At 41.9% G+C, this 18987-nt stretch overlaps 1 protein-coding gene across 1 annotated transcript in view; it reads left to right on the top strand.

Moving 5' to 3' along the window:
- Nucleotides 1–18987, top strand: part of GC (GC vitamin D binding protein) — a 211483-nt gene that overhangs the window by 145215 nt on the left and 47281 nt on the right. The window contains exons 5-7 of the mRNA XM_029598735.1: nt 1315–1447; nt 8148–8242; nt 16360–16483. Of these exons, the coding sequence (XP_029454595.1) occupies nt 1315–1447; nt 8148–8242; nt 16360–16483 (352 nt within the window). The remainder of the gene's footprint in view (nt 1–1314; nt 1448–8147; nt 8243–16359; nt 16484–18987) is intronic.

The following is an 18987-nucleotide window of genomic DNA, read 5'->3' as shown; positions in this document are numbered from 1 at the left end:
AACAAATTTTAACTGCAGAAAACCAGAAGTAGAAACCAGCTCAATCCAAGAAATTAAAATTAGGAGAGCATGTGCCACCACCACTACCTGCTTTTCCCCCTCTTGCTTTGGAGCAGGGGAAAAAGGCAGGAGAGCCCTCCAAAACTGGCATTAGCAGAGCAGGGGGGGCAAGGATAGGGCAAGTAGGAATACAAAATCCAAAACCATCAGCATTCTCCTCCATGAACCAGCCATTAACAGAATTAATTTAATCATTTTCTTCATATTCATGCTAGCTGCTGCTACCATGGAGTGCAATGAGGCAAGGCGTTGACCGTAGAAGTTCCCAACTAGCTCCAGATTTTCAGAACAAGTTGATCCATTCTCAGTTTTGCCCCACTGCCCACCTCAACTTGTTGTTCTGCTGTCCAATTCTGGTCGCCGCATCTCAAAAAAGATATAATTGCGATGGAGAAGGTACAGAGAAGGGCTACCAAAATGATAAGGGGAATGGAACAGCTCCCCTATGAGGAAAGGCTGAAGAGGTTAGGACTTTTCAGCTTAGAGAAGAGACGGCTGAGGGGGGATATGTTAGAGATGTTTAAAATCATGAGAGGTCTAGAACAGGTAGATGTGAATCGGTTATTTACTCTTTCGGATAGTAGAAAGACTAGGGGGCACTCCATGAAGTTAGCATGGGGCACATTTAAAACTAATCGGAGAAAGTTCTTTTTTACTCAGCGCACAATTAAACTCTGGAATTTGTTGCCAGAGGATGTGGTTAGTGCAGTTAGTATAGCTGTGTTTAAAAAAGGATTGGATAAGTTCTTGGAGGAGAAGTCCATTACCTGCTATTAAGTTCACTTAGAGAAAAGCCACTGCCATTAGCAATGGTAACATGGAATAGACTTAGTGTTTGGGTACTTGCCAGGTTCTTATGGCCTGGATTGGCCACTGTTGGAAACAGGATGCTGGGCTTGATGGACCCTTGGTCTGACCCAGTATGGCATGTTCTTATGTTCTCATGTTGATTTCCCCAGAAAAGCAAGACCACTTTTCCATGCAGGCAAGGGGGAAAACATGGGAATGGATCAGCCCATCCTGAAAACCTGGATCCAGTTGGCAACCCTAGTTGACAGTGCATTACAAACGATAGGTTGTTTTCATCCACTGAATGCAAGGAGTTACTCCTCCTCCCCTCACACTGTTGGTTTCCATGCTGCAAATCCAATTCAGCAGGACCTTTTCTTCAGAGCATGCATTTGGTAAACCGAGATAACACACGGATTAATGGCACAGCTAATCGTGATTTCTCTCTCTCTCTCTCTGCTGCAGATTTCTGTATGAATACTCAAGTAACTACGCCTATGCCCCGCTGCTGCAGATCATTAACTCCACTGAGAGTTACTTAAAAATGATAACCACCTGCTGCACGTCAAAGAAGCCCAACCGCTGCTTTACAGAACAGGTAAATCTCTCTTTGCGCTCTTTATAAACTTCAAACGTTGCATGTGTCGTAGGATTCTGTTTTCTCTTTGATCATCCCTACTTCTTCAGGTAACCTTAACGGGAGTTGATGCCCACCTAAATTAGGTAGCAAGTACGTGCCTAAGTGACATCAATTTTCAATACGGACCTAGACACATCAGTCCATTTTGAAAGTTATCCCACCAAATTTATCCACACACAGTGGCACCTGCTGTTATGTACCTGGAACATTGCGGGGGAAATTTGCTTGCATACTTTATAAAATTCAAAATTATGTGCACAAGTCCGAACCTATCCCCAGCTTTGCTCCCGGGAACACCTTCACCTAGTGCAGGTGAATTTATGCCTGAAGAGACAGGATGCGTGTAAGTTTTACCCGCGTAATTGGGCAAGCAATTTTGCAAAAGGTCATTTCTGCAGGTAAAACACGCTTTCACCTGCAGAAATGCCTTTGAAAATTGCCCTCTCTAAGTGTAAATCTGAAGCCTATCAAGTTAATTTAGAGTAACACAGCAAGGGTACATTTGTAACATGGTGGGCAACGTAGGGGGCAGCTACACACACAAGTTACACCAATTCTCAAAGCATAAGTTCTCTTTGAAAATCAGGTGAAATTACACGCACAGACTCACCCAGCCAAGATCACACCCCACTCGTTGGTTAAAGTCTGTATAGACAAAGTACATGCAGACTTCAGCCCATGCTTTCAGAGTCCACTTTGCAAATTGAGAACCCTGGTGGCATGCGTGCATGCATTTGAACCTGCAGCTTAGCAGGTGAAAATGGCTGCATGAAGACTTCCGAACAGACTTTTGAAAATCGAAAGTAAGCACATGAAGGCATACTTTCTCTGCCCAAGCTCTGTTCTGGCATGCCTCTTTCTAATCTATGCAAAAGTACAAGTGAATTCACTTTTGCAGATATTTTTCCGTGCACAACCCTCTGGGCAAATTTTCAAAAGCCCATTTACGCATATAGGGGTAGATTTTATAATTTTGCGCGAGCGCGTACTTTTGTTTGCACACCAGGCACAAACAAAAGTACGCTGGATTTTATAAGATACTTGCGTAGCCGCACGTATCTTATAAAATCCGGGGTCGGCGCGAGCAAGGGGGTGCACATTTGTGCAACCTGCGAGCGCCGAGCCCGGTGCTCGTTGCCTGTTCCCTCCGAGGCCGCTCCGAAATCGGAGCGGCCTCGGAAGGAACTTTCCTTCGCCCTCCCCCCACCTTCCCCTCCCTTCCCCTACCTAACCCACCCCCCCACCGGCCCTATCTAAACCCCCTCCCTACCTTTGTTGCCAGATTTACGCCTGCTTTCAGTAGGCGTAAATCTACACGCGCCAGCGGGCTGCTGGCGCGCCATCACCCAACCCAGGGGCTGGTCCGGAGGCCTTGACCACGCCCCTGGGCTGGCGCCACGCCCCCAGGCCCGCCCCCGAAACACCGCGTCACTTGCGGCCCGCCCCCAAAACGCCGCATCACTCGCGGCACGCCCCCCGACGCCCCCAACATGCCCCTCCATGCAAGCCCCGGGGCTTGCGCGCGCCGCCGAGCCTATGCAAAATAGGCTTGGCGCACGCAGGGGGGTTTGGGGTAGGTTTTCGGGGGGTTCGCGCGTACCCCTTTGAAAATCTACCCCATAAAATTGGGTTTTATGCACATAAATACTTTTGCAAATTCAGCCCTATAGGCACAGAAATTTTGGGGGAAATTTTATGTGCCTACTTTTGAAAACTATGAAGATAAGTGCAACCCCTTCCCCGACCTCACCCCCAGGAATATCTCCCGTCAGTCTGGGTAAATGTTTGCACGTATATGACACGCGTGCATAAGTTTACCTGCATATTGAATGTGCAATTCTATAACAAACCATTCCTATGAGTAAAACATTGTTTTACCTGTGAAAATACCTTTGAAAATATTTTCATTTTGTATGGTAACATATTGTGGAACTGCGGAAATGCTATAGAACATTGTTGTAAATATAGAAGCAAAGTAAAATACTTTGTCCAATGGGAAATCCAAGCTGGCATTTTCCCCATAACTGCGTCTGCTCTGAGCTCTGTCCTGGCATAGAGTTACTTATCTAACAGGCCGTTTGGACGCACGTTTTTGACGCACTAGCTTTACCCCTTATTCAGTAAGGGGTAATAGCGCTTCGAAAAAGCGCGTCCAAACCCCCCGAAACTAATAGCGCCCGCAACATGCAAATGCATATTGATGGGCCTATTAGTTATTCCCGCGCGATAAAGAAAGTAAAATGTGCAGCCAAGCCGCACATTTTACTTTCAGAAATTAGCGCCTACCCAAAGGTAGGCATTAATTTCTCTCAACACCTGGAAAGTGTACAGAAAAGCAGTAAAAACTGCTTTTCTGTATACCCTCCGACTTAATATCATGGCGATATTAAGTCAGAGGTCCCAAAAGTTAAAAATAATAAAAAAAAAAAAATTAAAATCAGCCCATGGCTTGCGGGTTGAAAACCGGACACTCAATTTTGCCAGCGTCCGGTTTCCAAACCCGTGGCTGTCAGCGGGTTTGAGAACCGACGTTGGCAAAATTAAGCGTCGGCTGTCAAACCCGCTGACAGCCGCCGCTCCTGTCCAAAAAGAGGCGCTAGGGACGCGCTAGTGTCCCTAGCCCCTCTTTTTACTGCGGGCCCTAATTTGAATAATTTTTTTTTCTGAATCGCGCGCACAGGAGAGTGGGCACTCGCCCGCTCTCCCGCGATTTTTACTGTATCCCCCTCTAGTGGCATAGATAGTGAAACACAAGGGGAAGCCAAGTGGTCCACTGTCGTGCACCAAAGTTCAGGTTTTGGTTGCTGAGAAATCTCCTGTGCCATGGATGAGAAAGGAGCAGCTTCCTTGCTGGAGGCTGTCTATTTAAACTCTCCCATGAATGGAGTGCTGCTGCCAGATCTTGCCTGTGGGCTGAGCACCGAATCATCAAATTGCCCCTGCCATTTTGAAAGGGGTTTCGGCTGAGAGGCCTTCTGTAAAGGATTGCTTTAGCAGGGCTTGTGCTGAGCCAATGGCCTGCCAAGGGAGACAGGCCCCCTACTGAGGGCTGAAAGTACACTGGTGAGTTGGGTGAGAGGACTGGGATTGGAGATGGCTGCTTTGGTTGGAATGCTGGCAACGCTTCCTGGATCTCAAACGGAGGTGGGAAAAGGCTCTGCTGAATTAGCACTCCAGTCACTTTCAGAACGGTGAAGCAAGCATAAGAAACCAGCAGTTGTTATAGGAGATGCTAATCTTGGGCTGCTCTCGCTGCCCTGGAAGCTTCAGTGACAGTTTTATTAAGGAGCTAGCAGTGTTTTCTTTGCAATTGTATAATAAAGTCCAAATCCTGAAAGGGACCCAGCTTCAGCACTATGGGAAGCTTGAGGCAACTGATCAAAAAGTGAATGCTCTGCGAGGACTAGTCAGCGTAATGCGACACTGGCCAAAGATAACTTGGCTATGCATTGCAAGTTAGAAACTTTAGAAAATCAAGCTAGGCATCACAACTTCAGGATTCTGTCTGTCCCTCTGTTTCACCCAAGGAAATGGTTTTGAAAATTGTCCTCTAGTATATGAGTTTATCTCCTAGCATATCTGTATACCAAAGTGACATTTTTTAAAAATGACAATAATGATGCAAGTGTTGGTGGCACGCAATGAAATTATCAGGTAGTAGGCTTAAAGCAAATAAAATATTTCACCACACAAGGGCTAGATAACCTCTGGCACTCATTGCTTCCAGATACCGTGGAGGCCAACAGTAAAACTGAGCTCAAACAGGGATTATCCAAGTTTCTGGAAGATGGCTCAGACAATATTAAATTAACAGTCAAGGGTGTCACTGCTAGGATCAGGGCATCCTGAAAACATGACTGCCAGAAATTCCGAGCATATGATAGGAGATAGACAACGCTAGACATCCTTTTTCTTACACTCTTCCTCCAGAGACCTAATGTTTGCCACTGTTGGAGACAAGATGCTCTGCTAAAGGGATGTTTGCCTTTATGACAAATGATATATTTCCCATAACTAGGGTAAACTATTGGCAGGGGTAGCCAACTCCAGTCCCAAAGAGATGAAAAAAAAATTAAAAAAAAAAAAGTTTTCAGCCCTACAGGCTCAATTCCGCAGTGCCCTCCCCCACCCCCATCCAGGTGCTAGCTAGCGCCTGATCTCCTCCCCTCCCCTTAGCCCAACAAATTAAAAAAAAAAAAAATGAAGCAGCTGTAGCTCCATGAGTCAACCTCCCCCCCCCCCCACCACCACCACCATCTCCACCACAGTCTCCTTTCATATATTTTTTTTTTTTTTTAGAAATCACCAAGAACCCTCCTGCCACCCACCCACAACCTCTAGCATACCCTCCACACCCCCGCCTCCATATCTTCTCCCAGACCCCTGAAACGCCGGCTGGGAGTTTCCCGCTTTTATAAATTCCGCGCGCAAGTTATAAAATCAGGTGTACATGTGCGCCGCGTGTGCATGTTATAAAATCAGGTGTACATGTGCGCCACGTGTGCATGTTATAAAATCAGGTGTACATGTGCGCCGCGTGTGCATGTTATAAAATCAGGTGTACATGTGCGCCACGTGTGCATGTTATAAAATCAGGTGTACATGTGCGCCGCGTGTGCATGTTATAAAATCAGGTGTACATGTGCGCCGCATGTGCATGTTATAAAATCAGGTGTACATGTGCGCCGCGTGTGCATGTTATAAAATCAGGTGTACATGTGCGCCGCGTGTGCATGTTATAAAATCAGGTGTACATGTGCGCCGCGTGTGCATGTTATAAAATCTACTCCTATATTTGTAAGTTTACCCACACAGAGGGAAGGCCATTTTCGAAAAGTAAATTTCTGTGGGTAAAGCACTGTTTCACCTGCAGAAATGAATTTTTATCTTGCCCCTAAGGTGAGTCACATGTTGAATCAGTATTAGAGAATGGATTGAAGTTAAGGGGAAAAAAATGGAGAATAGTGCAATATATTAGTGTTATTTAGTATTTTTTGTACCAATATCACAAACTATATTACAGGAAAACGGACATATTATATAAAATGGAAGGATTAAATATAATAGAGAATAGTGAGATGAGAGATAAAATCTGAGAAAGAAAGGAAAATAGTCTTGTCTGGCTGCAACAGTCTTCTGGCATGATCCTTTTCTGCCTCCCATCATCATCTTTTTTCTAAAAAAAAAAAAACAACAACAAAAAAACCCAAAGCATCCTATGCCTTTCAAAACCTTCTTTCCCTCACACCCTCATAATCCTCTCTCTTAGCCCTCCCCAGCCTTCTCTCACTACTCTGCTCCACATCTATGCATGATCCCAATTCCCACCCCCCCAGCCAACTTCAATCTGAGGTTTGAACCCATGGGATCAGAAGTCTCACAAGACATTGGGACCTCATGCATCCAAACCTCAGAGCGAAGTCAGCAGACAGAGAAGGGGAAGGCAAATGTGGGTAGGAAGCACTGCTCCTCATGCCAACTGGAAGGGATCATGCACAATTGTAGGGTTTTTGAGAAAAAGGGTCATACTGGGACAGGGGGAAGATAAGGGTCAAAATAGAGGAGTGGGAGCAATCTACCCCAGTGACTCCGGATCTGATAATAGCAAGGAAAGCTCAACTGGGAAAGCCAGCTCCTGCTCCAAGAACAGTCCTCCAGTTCAAAAACACTTCTCCTAGCCTAAGGATAGTTCTCCTGCTCCAGTGCTGCAGTTCTCCTTCCAGAGCTGCTGCTACTCCTGCTGCGTTCCTGCACAGAGGCCACCATTTTTCTCAAAGCTGCTTCTTATGTGCCAGGCCTTCTCCTGTAGCTTTAAATCCACAGCCTGCCTTCATGGACCAACTGCTGTTCTTCCAGGACACTGGAAGGACCACTGAAACCTGCAAAAATATAAAAGCACAGGAAAACCTTCCAGTTTCTGGTAGATGGAAAACTAGCTAAAAAAAAAAAGATGTCCATTGTCCAATAAACCTAAAGGTTTATTAAAGCACATTCATAGGAAATAAAAGGTGAAAGAGATGTTTTGACATGAAATAGAGGCATGTCAAGTTCAGCACTATGATCTGGGCGGCTCCCGTGGCTGACAGAGGGACAGATCGCCACATCAAAATTAATAGCTCTTTTCAGAATGTTAAATGTGCTAAAAACACAAAGAAAACTTTTACCAATAAAGTGAAGCAATGCATAAAATAGATGTAAACTTGTTTTCTACTGAAAGAAAGTTTTAAAAAATGCATTTATAATTTGGTATGCTTTTAATAAAACTGTACATGTGAATATTTTGCTTTGAAGAATGTAATATTTATGAGAAAAAAAGCTTTAAAATTTGGCTTAAACTAATATTTGAAAATGATGTGCATATTCTGAAAAGTATGAATTCCACCTAAAATTTAGTATACAATGGACTCCATGGGAGGAAAATAGACTGATGAAATTGAAAAGTTCTTTCTAGTGCTCCATTAGCAATTCTTATATTTCAGGCTCCAATAAAGTGTCCACTCAATTTTCAAAATAGGGTGTAAGATCCATGAATTTTAGGACTCCTAAACTTCAAAATCTAAAGAAGTAATTATAAACTTGTGCTTCAGACTTTCTCTGTTCTTACTGAAATTGTTTTTAATCTCATGGTTTGTATTGTTGGCTTTTGTTTCATTTCTAGAGAATTCAAAGGAAGTCTGTTGAACAGCTGACTATCATAGCAAACAAACTGTGCTCCCAATATGCTCATTATGGGAATGAAAAGTTCAAATTCAGGTATGTCAAATAAAAATAAACACATGCTATATGTTTTTCAACTGTGACTCACATAAAAAGCTCATAGCCTCACTAAAAATGTGTTTACTGTGGTTCTTTCCTTGGCAAAGGGAATGGGTGCTACAGTCCTAAGCCCCTAAGATGCTGGTGCATTTGGGACTTGTCAATGAAGAGTTTTATGAGTACATCTAGAGGTGCTAGAAAGGAGTCATCTGAGGAAGAAAGAGGCAGAGATGCAGGAGATAGTTGTTGTCCAAAATGCCTTCCAAGAGAGCAGAGGAAAAAGAATAAGCCATCTCTCTGAAAAGGAAACAGGGAAATAACAAAGAACGTTCAGCCACTACTTGTGAAATGCTAGAACAGCACCCTAGTGAAGGACAAAAATAAGGACCTGAGTTTGGAAGACCATTTCAGAGACCCTCATCAAATAGAATTTCTGGGACACTACTCATTGGCTTAAGTAGTAATGTTGACTAGGGGAAATGGATGTTGATCTGGGAAAAAAAAGAAGAAAATCCCACAGTGATCGATGGAACACCAGGTAATATCATCTTTTGGATTTGACTGTGTGGATAGGAATAAATTGGAAGTTACTTAGATCCAGCAAAAGAATCCTGTATAAATATTAGGGATGTGCATTAGTTTGAAACAACAAACAACATTGACAATATTGTCTATGCTGTTTCATTTGGATTTTAAACGAAACAATAGAAAAAAACCGCACAATTTTATGTTTTTTTCTATCATTTGTTTGTGTGCTCTATTTCCAAATAGTGCCCACAGGAACCTAAGACAAATGGCACAATCTAGCAGCAGTTCAAGTTGAAAGCTGAGTACATCTATTCTTGCAAGGTAGCAGATTTGGACAGCCTTCAAGCTGATGAGAGTAGCTTTCTTGTTCCCAGCAATCACTTTTCAAAGTCAGAAGCCCAATCCCATTTTTCTGTGTTGCATCATTTTGGTCTCTGGCACCACACTCATTCCTTCTAGCACCTCAGATTTCCTTGTACTGAAAGTTCATTCCAATGTCTAGAGCATTGGCCTGTATCCCTAAACAGTCCTCAATCCAAGACCCACCTTACTAGACATGTCATTACTTCCCTTTCTTTGGTTAATCCTCTGGGTAACCTGGGGCTTGGTTTATAGGGGTACCATTGTTGAAAGGCAAGGATTTTTGCTGGAAGATGGATTTTTTTTTTTTTTTACAGCTTCTAAAACCTTTCTTTGGATCCACAGCCCTCCCAATTCACCAGATAGGTCAACTTGCCATTGGTGTTTTTGGAGTCAAGGATTGCTTTTAATATGTACTTTTCAATTCATGTCCTTGGACCTAAAGGTGGAAGGATCTGATCATGGCCTGGAAACAATTTTAAGTACAAGTTAGCAGTAGAGATGTATGAAACACCAGGTACATTCTAAGAGCTAGAGGAAATTTGAGTTCAAAGGTGATTGGGTTGATCTGGTCAACAAAGGTGGAACACAGGTTCAGATATTAATGGTCCAACTTAGCAGAAGGGATATTAGTCTTTAGGTGCTTTGAAGACAGCCATACATTTTAGCCCACTGAAAATTAGGCCTCTGCTGTCTCTGGCCTTCTGTGTTTCTTGTGGGTCATTTTTGGGTCATATCAGCCACTGCTGGAACAGAAGAGTCAGTCAGCACTGAGATGGAACCATAGATAATAGCCATAATTTATATAGAATGGTGTCTGTTGAGTGGAATCATGGACCATATTATTATATGCAAACTCGTAATAGGGCAAAAATTTAGTTAAGTCATCCTGGTGATAGTTTGTAAAACAGGGGAAGTAGTACTGTAGGACTTGGCCAATTCTTTGTTTGCCCAGACATCTGGGGATGATATGAAGAGGAGATGAAAGTTCCACCGACAGAGGTTACCTGGCTTGGCAGTCTGTGAAGCCTTTGCAAGGTATTTGGGTAGTCTCTTCTTAGCTATGGGAAGTTGAAAACAGGCTATAAAGTGGGACAACTTTATAGCCTGTCTACCAACACTAAGACAATTGTATGATCCTTAGAAAGGAGTAGACCTTTAGGGTAGAGCAGACTGATAGCCAGCCACAGTTAGGAAGGAGTCTCCTTCAACTGGAGCAGGCCCAGAGGCTTTGCTTAGATTACCTTAATCTGGGTACACCTGTCATAGGACATTAAATAGTCATAGATGATAATCCTCATTTTAGGACACAGAAATGAGGCAGGCTAAAACATTTCGTCTTTGTTTTATATGTCGTCCACCTCCAGAAAGAGCTCAAGGCAGCTTACAAGATAGCAATACAATTGTATATACACCAAATAATAAAAACATGAATTACAATTGCATGAATATAAAATACAATAACATATACAATAAATAATAGGCAGAAAGTTTTGAAATACTCAGAATGATACATAAAAACAATAGAAATATGTAGGTCCATATTCAATATGCCAGTGAGCAGCAAAGTTATCCAAATAAATGTACCCAGCTAACTTTATCCAAATATTCAGTGGGACAAGTCTCCTGCTAAATGTGCTCAGCTAAAGTTATCCAGTTATGTGTACACTTAACCAGCTATTAGGGCAATACTAGACATGGCTGCAGTGATATAACTATTTTGCTGGCCATCCTTGGGGGCTTTGGTGTATCTGGATGGGGCAGAGGATGCAGGGATCTGGATGGGAGGGCAGGAGGGTGCCTGGATCCAGCACTTTAATTTTAATATTGTGGTGGGTGCTCCTGGAGCTTCTATGGCTGCACATTTTTTTCATTTTGGGGAACTGGTGAGGGTAGAATCGGGTATTAGATCCAAATGTTTTTTTTAATATTGGTCCATTTATTTGTTTTCTACTTATCCAGCTATATTCTGAATATGGCGGCTAAATTTACAGTAATCTGAGTACATGTGCCCATATAACTTTATTTGCACATCAAATGGGATGACTAAAGTTATCCAAATAAAATCATTTGGATAACTTTAGCCACATATATTTAATAGGGGACTTGTCCCATTTAATATTTAGTTACAATTATCTGGTTAAATTTACTCTCAGATAGCTTTGTCACTCACTGGCTAAATATGGACCTCCATATTTTTATTGTTTTTTTGTGTACATAATAGTAATAGAGCAGATAAATTGGGTGGTGGTGGGGCCGCTTGGCAATAGTGATCATAATATGATCAAATTTGATTTAATGCCCAATCTTCCAGTCTTGCGAGGTCCTCCTGTAATGTATCACAATCCGCTTGTGATTTAACTACTCTGAATAATTTTGTATCATCCGCAAATTTGATAACCTCACTCGTCGTATTCCTTTCCAGATAATTTATATATATATATTGAAAAGCACTGGTCCAAGTACAGATCCCTGAGGCACTCCACTGTTTACCCTTTTCCACTGAGAAAATTGACCATTTAATCCTACTCTGTTTCCTGTCTTTTAACCAGTTTGTAATCCACAAAAGGACATCGCCTCCTATCCCATGACTTTTTAGTTTTCTTAGAAGCCTCTCATGAGAGACTTTGTCAAACGCCTTCTGAAAATCCAAATACACTACATCTACTGGTTCACCTTTATCCACATGTAACCCTTTCAGAAAAATGAAGCAGATTTGTTAGGCAAGACTTCCCTTGGGTAAATCCTTGTTGACTGTGTTCCATTAAACCATGTCTTTCTATATGCTCTATGATTTTGATCTTGAGATTAGTTTCCACTATTTTTCCCGGCCCTGAAGTCAGGCTCACTGGTCTATAGTTACCCGGATCGCCCCTGATGCCTTTTTTATGAAGCTACATATAGCTACGTAGAGTAAAACGTCCATAGAATAGAAAGTAGGATGTCTATAAACACCATGTAAATGTTTTCACATCAACTCTATCCTCTGGCAACATAAAGAAATTTTTGAGGCTCTATATCATATTCATTTCCAAGCAGCCCAATCTAATCTCAAACCCAGATCAATATTCCGCTTCTCTACGAAAGATAAGGAATTCTCCCATTGAGCCCCAAGTTGCCTTAGCGAGGACTGACTCAACCTTCCTATGTAAGTCTTCATCTATCAAGACTTTTTTGAATACTAAAGGAAGCCTCTGTACCCATCCATTTCACACAAGCTTTAAGGTCACCTCCTTCAGGTTATTAATTATTATAATTGGGATACATTTTATCCAAGTAATTACTTACTCAAATAAAATGTATCCAGTTATAAGGGTGGGAAAATTAAACTTTGAGGATTTCCGGGTAATGCAGGTTACCCAGACAAACCCCTTTGAATATGGACCTCATTGTAATTCTAGGGTGGGTAGAAGTAGTCACCAGGGAACCCATTTCATGTTGTCATATTGCTCCAGATGAAAAAGTTAGAGGAAGTAAGGGAGTGCCTGGGCACAGGTGCTGAAGCCTCCACCATTCTCATTCAGGATATGGGGAAAACTATTTGATGGATATGTCTTCTAGCCTAATATAGATGACCACAAGATCAGTGAAAATGAGCCAGTGATTGTGACCTTGCATCATGCTCACCATTTCATACCTGATTAGTTATCAGTTTAGATCATTTTGAAGGAAAGATTATGAATATAAGTGCAGGTGATAGGATGATATGGAGTGAAGGAGTATCCTAGTGGTTAGAGCAGTAGGTTAAGAGCCAGAAAGGCCAATGTCCAAATCCCACTTTTCTCACTAATACTTTTTGTGGCCTTAGGCATCACTTTTTTCACTGACACTGTTTGTGATCCTAGATAAGTCACATTACCTTCCATTACTTCAGGTACCAACTTAGAATAGAAGCCCTTTGGGGCAGGGACCTACCTACAGTACCTGAATAGTAACTGACCTTCATCACTGGTTTCAAAATATGAATAATTAAATCTGTGTCCTTCCTAATTGACTCACTTAAGCATAATTTAATTTTTGTGGATATTTGAGTGGCCCTGGAATGTCATGTGTTTTCCATAATATTGTGTTTAAAACAATGCATGTAGGCTATTCTAGGGGAGTTACAGTAAAAAATGGAGCTTCATAATTGTGGAATAGACAGATATGATATTTGTGCTGAAAAGAATACGTGCTGAATACGTGCTGAATACGTGCTGAAAAGAATTTGTGCTGAAAAGAATACGGCCTCTCTTCCACACACATGACTTCAGAACAATTCTACAATCAATCATTTTCGCAAAGCTGGACTATTGTAACACCATCATGCTTGGTCTCCCTTCTTCACACACCAAACCATTGCAAATGGTCCAAAATGCCTCCGCCCGTATACTCACTAACACCAGGAGAAGAGAACACATAACCCCTATCCTGATGGGCCTCCACTGGCTGCCTATCCACTTCAGAATAATCTACAAGACCATTCTCACCATTTTCAAAAACATCCATCAATTAGCCCCAATCGATCTCCATATCCCCCTCCGATTACACTACTCAACAAGACCGACAAGAGATGCTTACAAAGGATCTCTTCAAGTACCTCCAGCCAAAACTACCAGACACATCACGCTTAGAGATCGGGCCTTCTCCACAGCTGGTCCAACTTTATGGAACGCCATTCCCCCGGATCTTAGAATGGAACCCAGCATCTCAACATTCAAGAAAAGACTCAAGACGTGGCTGTTCACGCAGGCCTTTCCTAACTCCAACATTACTTAACCTCCTCCAATCAACATTCTTCGCTAGTAATAGCATTAATAGCCACCTCTTATAATGTTATTATATATATATATATATAATTATCTGATCTTCATTTTCCTTCTTACTCCTAGTTATTGATTCCCTGTTACATGTAACTGCTTTTCTGCACCATTGTTCAAATTGTAAAATTTATTGCACCCCTGTTTCTTGTGAACCAGCATGATGGGACTACTGTCTTGAATGTTGGTATATAAAAAAACTTAAATAAATAAAATAAATAAAAAAATTTGTGAAGCAATAATTGACTTTAAAAATATAAGAAATTCCATACTGAGTCAGACCAAAGCCCAGCATTCTGTCTCTGGCAGTGGCCAATCTAGGTCACATGTATCTAGTAGGATCCCTACATCCTCTGACAATCAATTCCATAGTTTGTGCGCTGAATGAAATAATGCTTTCTCCAATTTGTTTTAAATGTGCTACCTATTACCTATTAGCTTCATGACAGTTCCCTAGTCTTGGTACTATTAGAAAAAATAAATAAACATTCCCTTTTTACACATTCCACTTCACTCAAGATTTTATAGACTTCTATCATACCTGCTCTCAGCTGTCTTTTCTGCAGGCTGTTGCCTCACCTCACAGGGGGACTGTTCCATCCCCTTTATCATTTTGGTTGTTCTTCACCGTATCTATTCGAGATCCGCTATATCTTTTTTGAGATGGGACAACCAGAAGTGCACACAATGCTCAAGGTGCAGGTGTATCATGAATCGATACAGATGCATTATGATATTCTTTTTTATTTTCCATTCTATTAATTGCTTGCTTCTATCTTGTACAACCGATGACCTGTGGCCTACTTCTGATAACTAAACTGTAACAACTCAAAGCATGAGTGGGCTAATCCCCACAATTTCTCCCTAGTTTAATCATCAGAAGTGGGTCAATTACATCCTAGAAGTTTCAACATCAGTGGAAGGGATGGGCAGTAGAATGCCTCAGGGATCTGTATTGGGACCCATATTTTTCAATATATTTATAAATGATCTGGAAAGAAATACGACAAGTAAGGTAATCAAATTTGCAGATGATACAAAATTGTTCAGAGTAGTTAAATCACAAGCAGATTGTGATAAATTGCTGGAAGACCTTCTGAGACTGGAAAATTGGGCATCTAAATGGCAGATGAAATTTAATGTAGATAAGTTCAGGGAAAAATAATCCATGCTATAGTTACACAATGTTAGGTTCCATATTAGGAGCTACCACCCAAGAAAGAGATCTAGGCATCATAGTGGATAACACATTGAAATCATCGGTTCAGTGTGCTGCGGCAGTCAAAAAGCAAACAGAATGTTGGGAATTATTAGAAAGGCAAAGTGAATAAAACGGAAAATGTCATAATGCCTCTGTATCGCTCCATGGTGAGACCGCACCTTGAATACTGTGTACAATTCTGGTCGCCGCATCTCAAAAAAGATATAGTTGCGATGGAGAAGGTACAGAGAAGGCCAACCAAAATGATAAAGTGAATGGAACAGCTCCCCTATGAGGAAAGACTAAAGAGGTTAGGACTTTTCAGCTTGGAGAAGAGATGGCTGAGGGGGGATATGATAGAGATGTTTAAAATCATGAGAGGTCTAGAACGGGTAGATGTGAAACAGTTATTTACTTTTCGGTTAATATAAAGACTAGGGGGCACTCCATGAAGTTAGCATGTGGCACATTTAAAACTAATCAGAGAAAGTTCTTTTTCACTCAACGTACAATTAAACTCTGGAATTTGTTGCCAGAGGATGTGGTTAGTGCAGTTAGTATAGCTGTGTTTAAAAAAGGATTGGATAAGTTCTTGGAGGAGAACTTACCTCCGTTACCTGCTATTAATTAAGTTGACTTAGAAAATAGCCACTGCTATTACTAGCAACGGTAACATGGAATAGACTTAGTTTTTGGGTACTTTCCAGGTTCTTGTGGCCTGGATTGGCCATTGTTGGAAACAGGATGCTGGGCTTGATGGACCCTTGGTCTGACCCAGTATGGCATGTTCTTAACTTCAATAGCATGTAAATCCAAATCTTCTATTTGAGGGATAAAGGTGGCAGGCAACTCAAAAATCTTTAGTGCTATGATGGTAGAAGCAGTGGATAGGTTCTTTCTTGTGAGGTTAAAAATAAAATTATCCACATTTGCAAGGTGTAGGGACTTTGTACCCACAAACCTGCAAGCAAATTTTCAAGGGGAAGGTTTTTTTTCAGCACTAGCTCCACCCCTTTTTAGGGCAGTCAAAAGTATGCATACTGTGATTCAGAAAGCATACTTTTACCTGCATTGAGGGGAGCAATTTTTAAAGAACCTCGTCTAGCTGCATTGATCCATTTTAACGCAGGCTACTTCCTTTGGAAAATTCACCTATGATCTCTGTTTTAGAACACTGAATCTGAACAATGTATCTTGACTTAAGCTTTTATTTCCTGACCATTTAGGACCATGATTATGTTTGGCCAAAAGGTACCAGCTGCTGAATTTGAGGACATTTTACCACTGGCTGAACAATGCGTTCAAATGCTTCCCAAATGCAACTCAATCATGGAAGATATGCAGAGTGAGGTATGTAATATTCAGCATCTTCTTGCAAACCCTGTACTAGTGTATAACCAGAGTCACAGCACAAAAGGTCGCATTTAGGTACACAACAATATCTTCCATCACTCTGAATGCCTATGAATTCACAATTGCCAAAACTGTGCATGCAAAATCTTCTGCAACTGGCATGGTGAGTCTTTTGCCCAGAAGTGCTAAATGAAAGAATTGCACAAAAGATCTACAGCGCTTTTTGTTCGCATTATTTTGTTTTCCTGGTGGACAAAAAATGGACCATTTGCCAATTGTACCAGCAAGCTGTTTTGCGGGCTTTTTATTCCTTTCTTGCCTGCTGTTTTGATTTGGCATTAACTCTGCATACAAAAGAAGAACAATATAAAAGTCTCCAAATAATCAGACTTTCAAAAGGGAGGGAATAATGGCCAAGGCTCTAGAGAGAGAACATTTAGCATCACCTGACAGCAAATTATACTGAGATTTTGACGCACTGACAAAAGTGTATGATATTATTGAAAGCTCACAGAGGGGAAGCGGGAGTAGGAAATCCTGTGTTTTGTTTGTGTGTATTCATTTGTAATCCCCCCTAGCACAGTTGTGCTGCTCTAGGTGGAATAAAATACTTCTTAAATAAATAAATGCATATATTACTTTTAGCAGGCATTCAGTAAAAAATATGCACAAAGAATGACCTTGAAATGCTGTTTTCTTTGTTGTTGTCTGGCAGCATAAGTATTGTGGAGGAACTTTCTTCTCGGCCACACAACTGAAATGCTGTTTACAGCTCTCTCTGGAATACTATTTAGACTAAGGATTTTGTTCAGAAAGGACTCTTTTCTATTCTGAGTCTGTAAAAATCATTCTTGAAAAAGGACCTAATATTGGATTTCCATTTACAGACACAGCATTCATTATAGCCAGAATTATTGGATAGTATTTGGCCATAATTTCAAATTCAAAAGTATCACAAAGCAGCAACATACTGAGAATTAGGGATGTGCAGTCCCAAAATTTTAGATTTGGTTTATTTTTTTCATTTTGGGGCATATATTTATCAAGATTTGCTTCATTTAAAATTTTTGTTTAGTTTTCTAGCCAAACCAAAAAAAAAAAAAATAAAACAAGAAAACAAAACAAACATAAACAGGCCTCTGGCGGGACCAGGCCTCAGTACTGAAGCCCAACTCAAGACCTGATTCCATGTCAAATCATCAAAGCCTAGGCCCAGCACCAGGACCCAGCTCAAGGCCTGGTCCCAAAGCCAAGGCCTGACCTGAAACCTGGTCCCGGTCCCAGTCCCAATGCCAAGACCTTGAGGCCAGGCAGTAGTGCCAGGGCACAGCCTGAGGACTGATTCTGGTTCCAGAGCCTAGGCTAATAACTAGTCCCAGTACTAGGCTCAACCCAAGACTGTTCTGGCACCAGGGCCAAATCCAAGGCCTTGTCCCATTGCCAAAACCTAGGCTTAGGCTCACAGAGGCCCGGCCTTTCACTGAGGTCTAAGTCCAGCCTGGAGGCCTAGGATCAATTCTCCCAACATCTTCCCTCTTCTGTGATCTTCAAAAACTGACATCATCTGCTAGAAGGACGGGCCACTGTTATATCAATGCGGTGACTTCCTCTGGAGCAGATGGTGCAATGTTGATGTACAGCCATTGAAATATATGACTGTACATCAAAATGGTGCTATCTTTTCCAGAGGATGGTGCCTCAGTGACATCATTGTGGTGCATCCTTCAAGTGAACAGCAACATTTTTCAAACATCACAGAAAAAGACATTGAAAGGTCTGGTCCTAGGCCTCCGAGTCAGGCCTAGGCCTCAGCGACAGGACCAGTCCTCAGGTCAAGCCCCTGCACCTTGGCAACATGACCAGGCCTCAGGCTGAGCCCCAGCACTGGATCTAAGCTTGGTGAGGTGACCAGGCATCAGGCCATAGCCTACCGCAATCCAGACCTGGTGAGTCTGATGTCACTAAACACCTACACTAGAAGCATAGGCTTCTAACATAGTGCTTCTAGAGAGCCATGCTGGAAGCTTACCCTTCTAGAGTAAGTGTTTAGCGACACCTGAAGAGTCAGGACTGGGTCACAATAGGCCACTACTGAGATCCAGGCTGAAGATTAAAGGAAATTCAAGTACCAGGAGGATGGAAGGGTAAGGGATGGATAGGGAGGAAGTGGGAGGCCTGGCTCTTACAAATTTTATTTTATTTCAACCGGGTCTGGAAGTTGAGGGATGCAGGGGTGATTAAGGACCGGCACCAGTGCTTATATTTCTCAAAATATTAGATGAAGGGGGTTAAGGGATGGCTTGAGGCTTGGCCCAGTAGAGCTCAGCATTTAGACTTCGGTGGATGAGAGGAGAGGGTACCTGTGAGGACCAATAGGCCCACAATCTTTTTTTTTCTTTCTAAACTTCATATCACCATTTGAGCGGCTATATTCCTTTGAATATAGCCAGTTATAATTAACCTTATCGAGCTAATTATAGCCAGATAACTTTATACCTCGC

Source organism: Rhinatrema bivittatum, chromosome 1, assembly GCF_901001135.1.
Source record: "Rhinatrema bivittatum chromosome 1, aRhiBiv1.1, whole genome shotgun sequence".
Lineage (NCBI taxonomy): Eukaryota > Metazoa > Chordata > Amphibia > Gymnophiona > Rhinatrematidae > Rhinatrema > Rhinatrema bivittatum.
The sequence above is the reverse complement of the archived record's forward strand: the minus strand, read 5'-3'. Positions and strand labels throughout refer to the sequence as shown.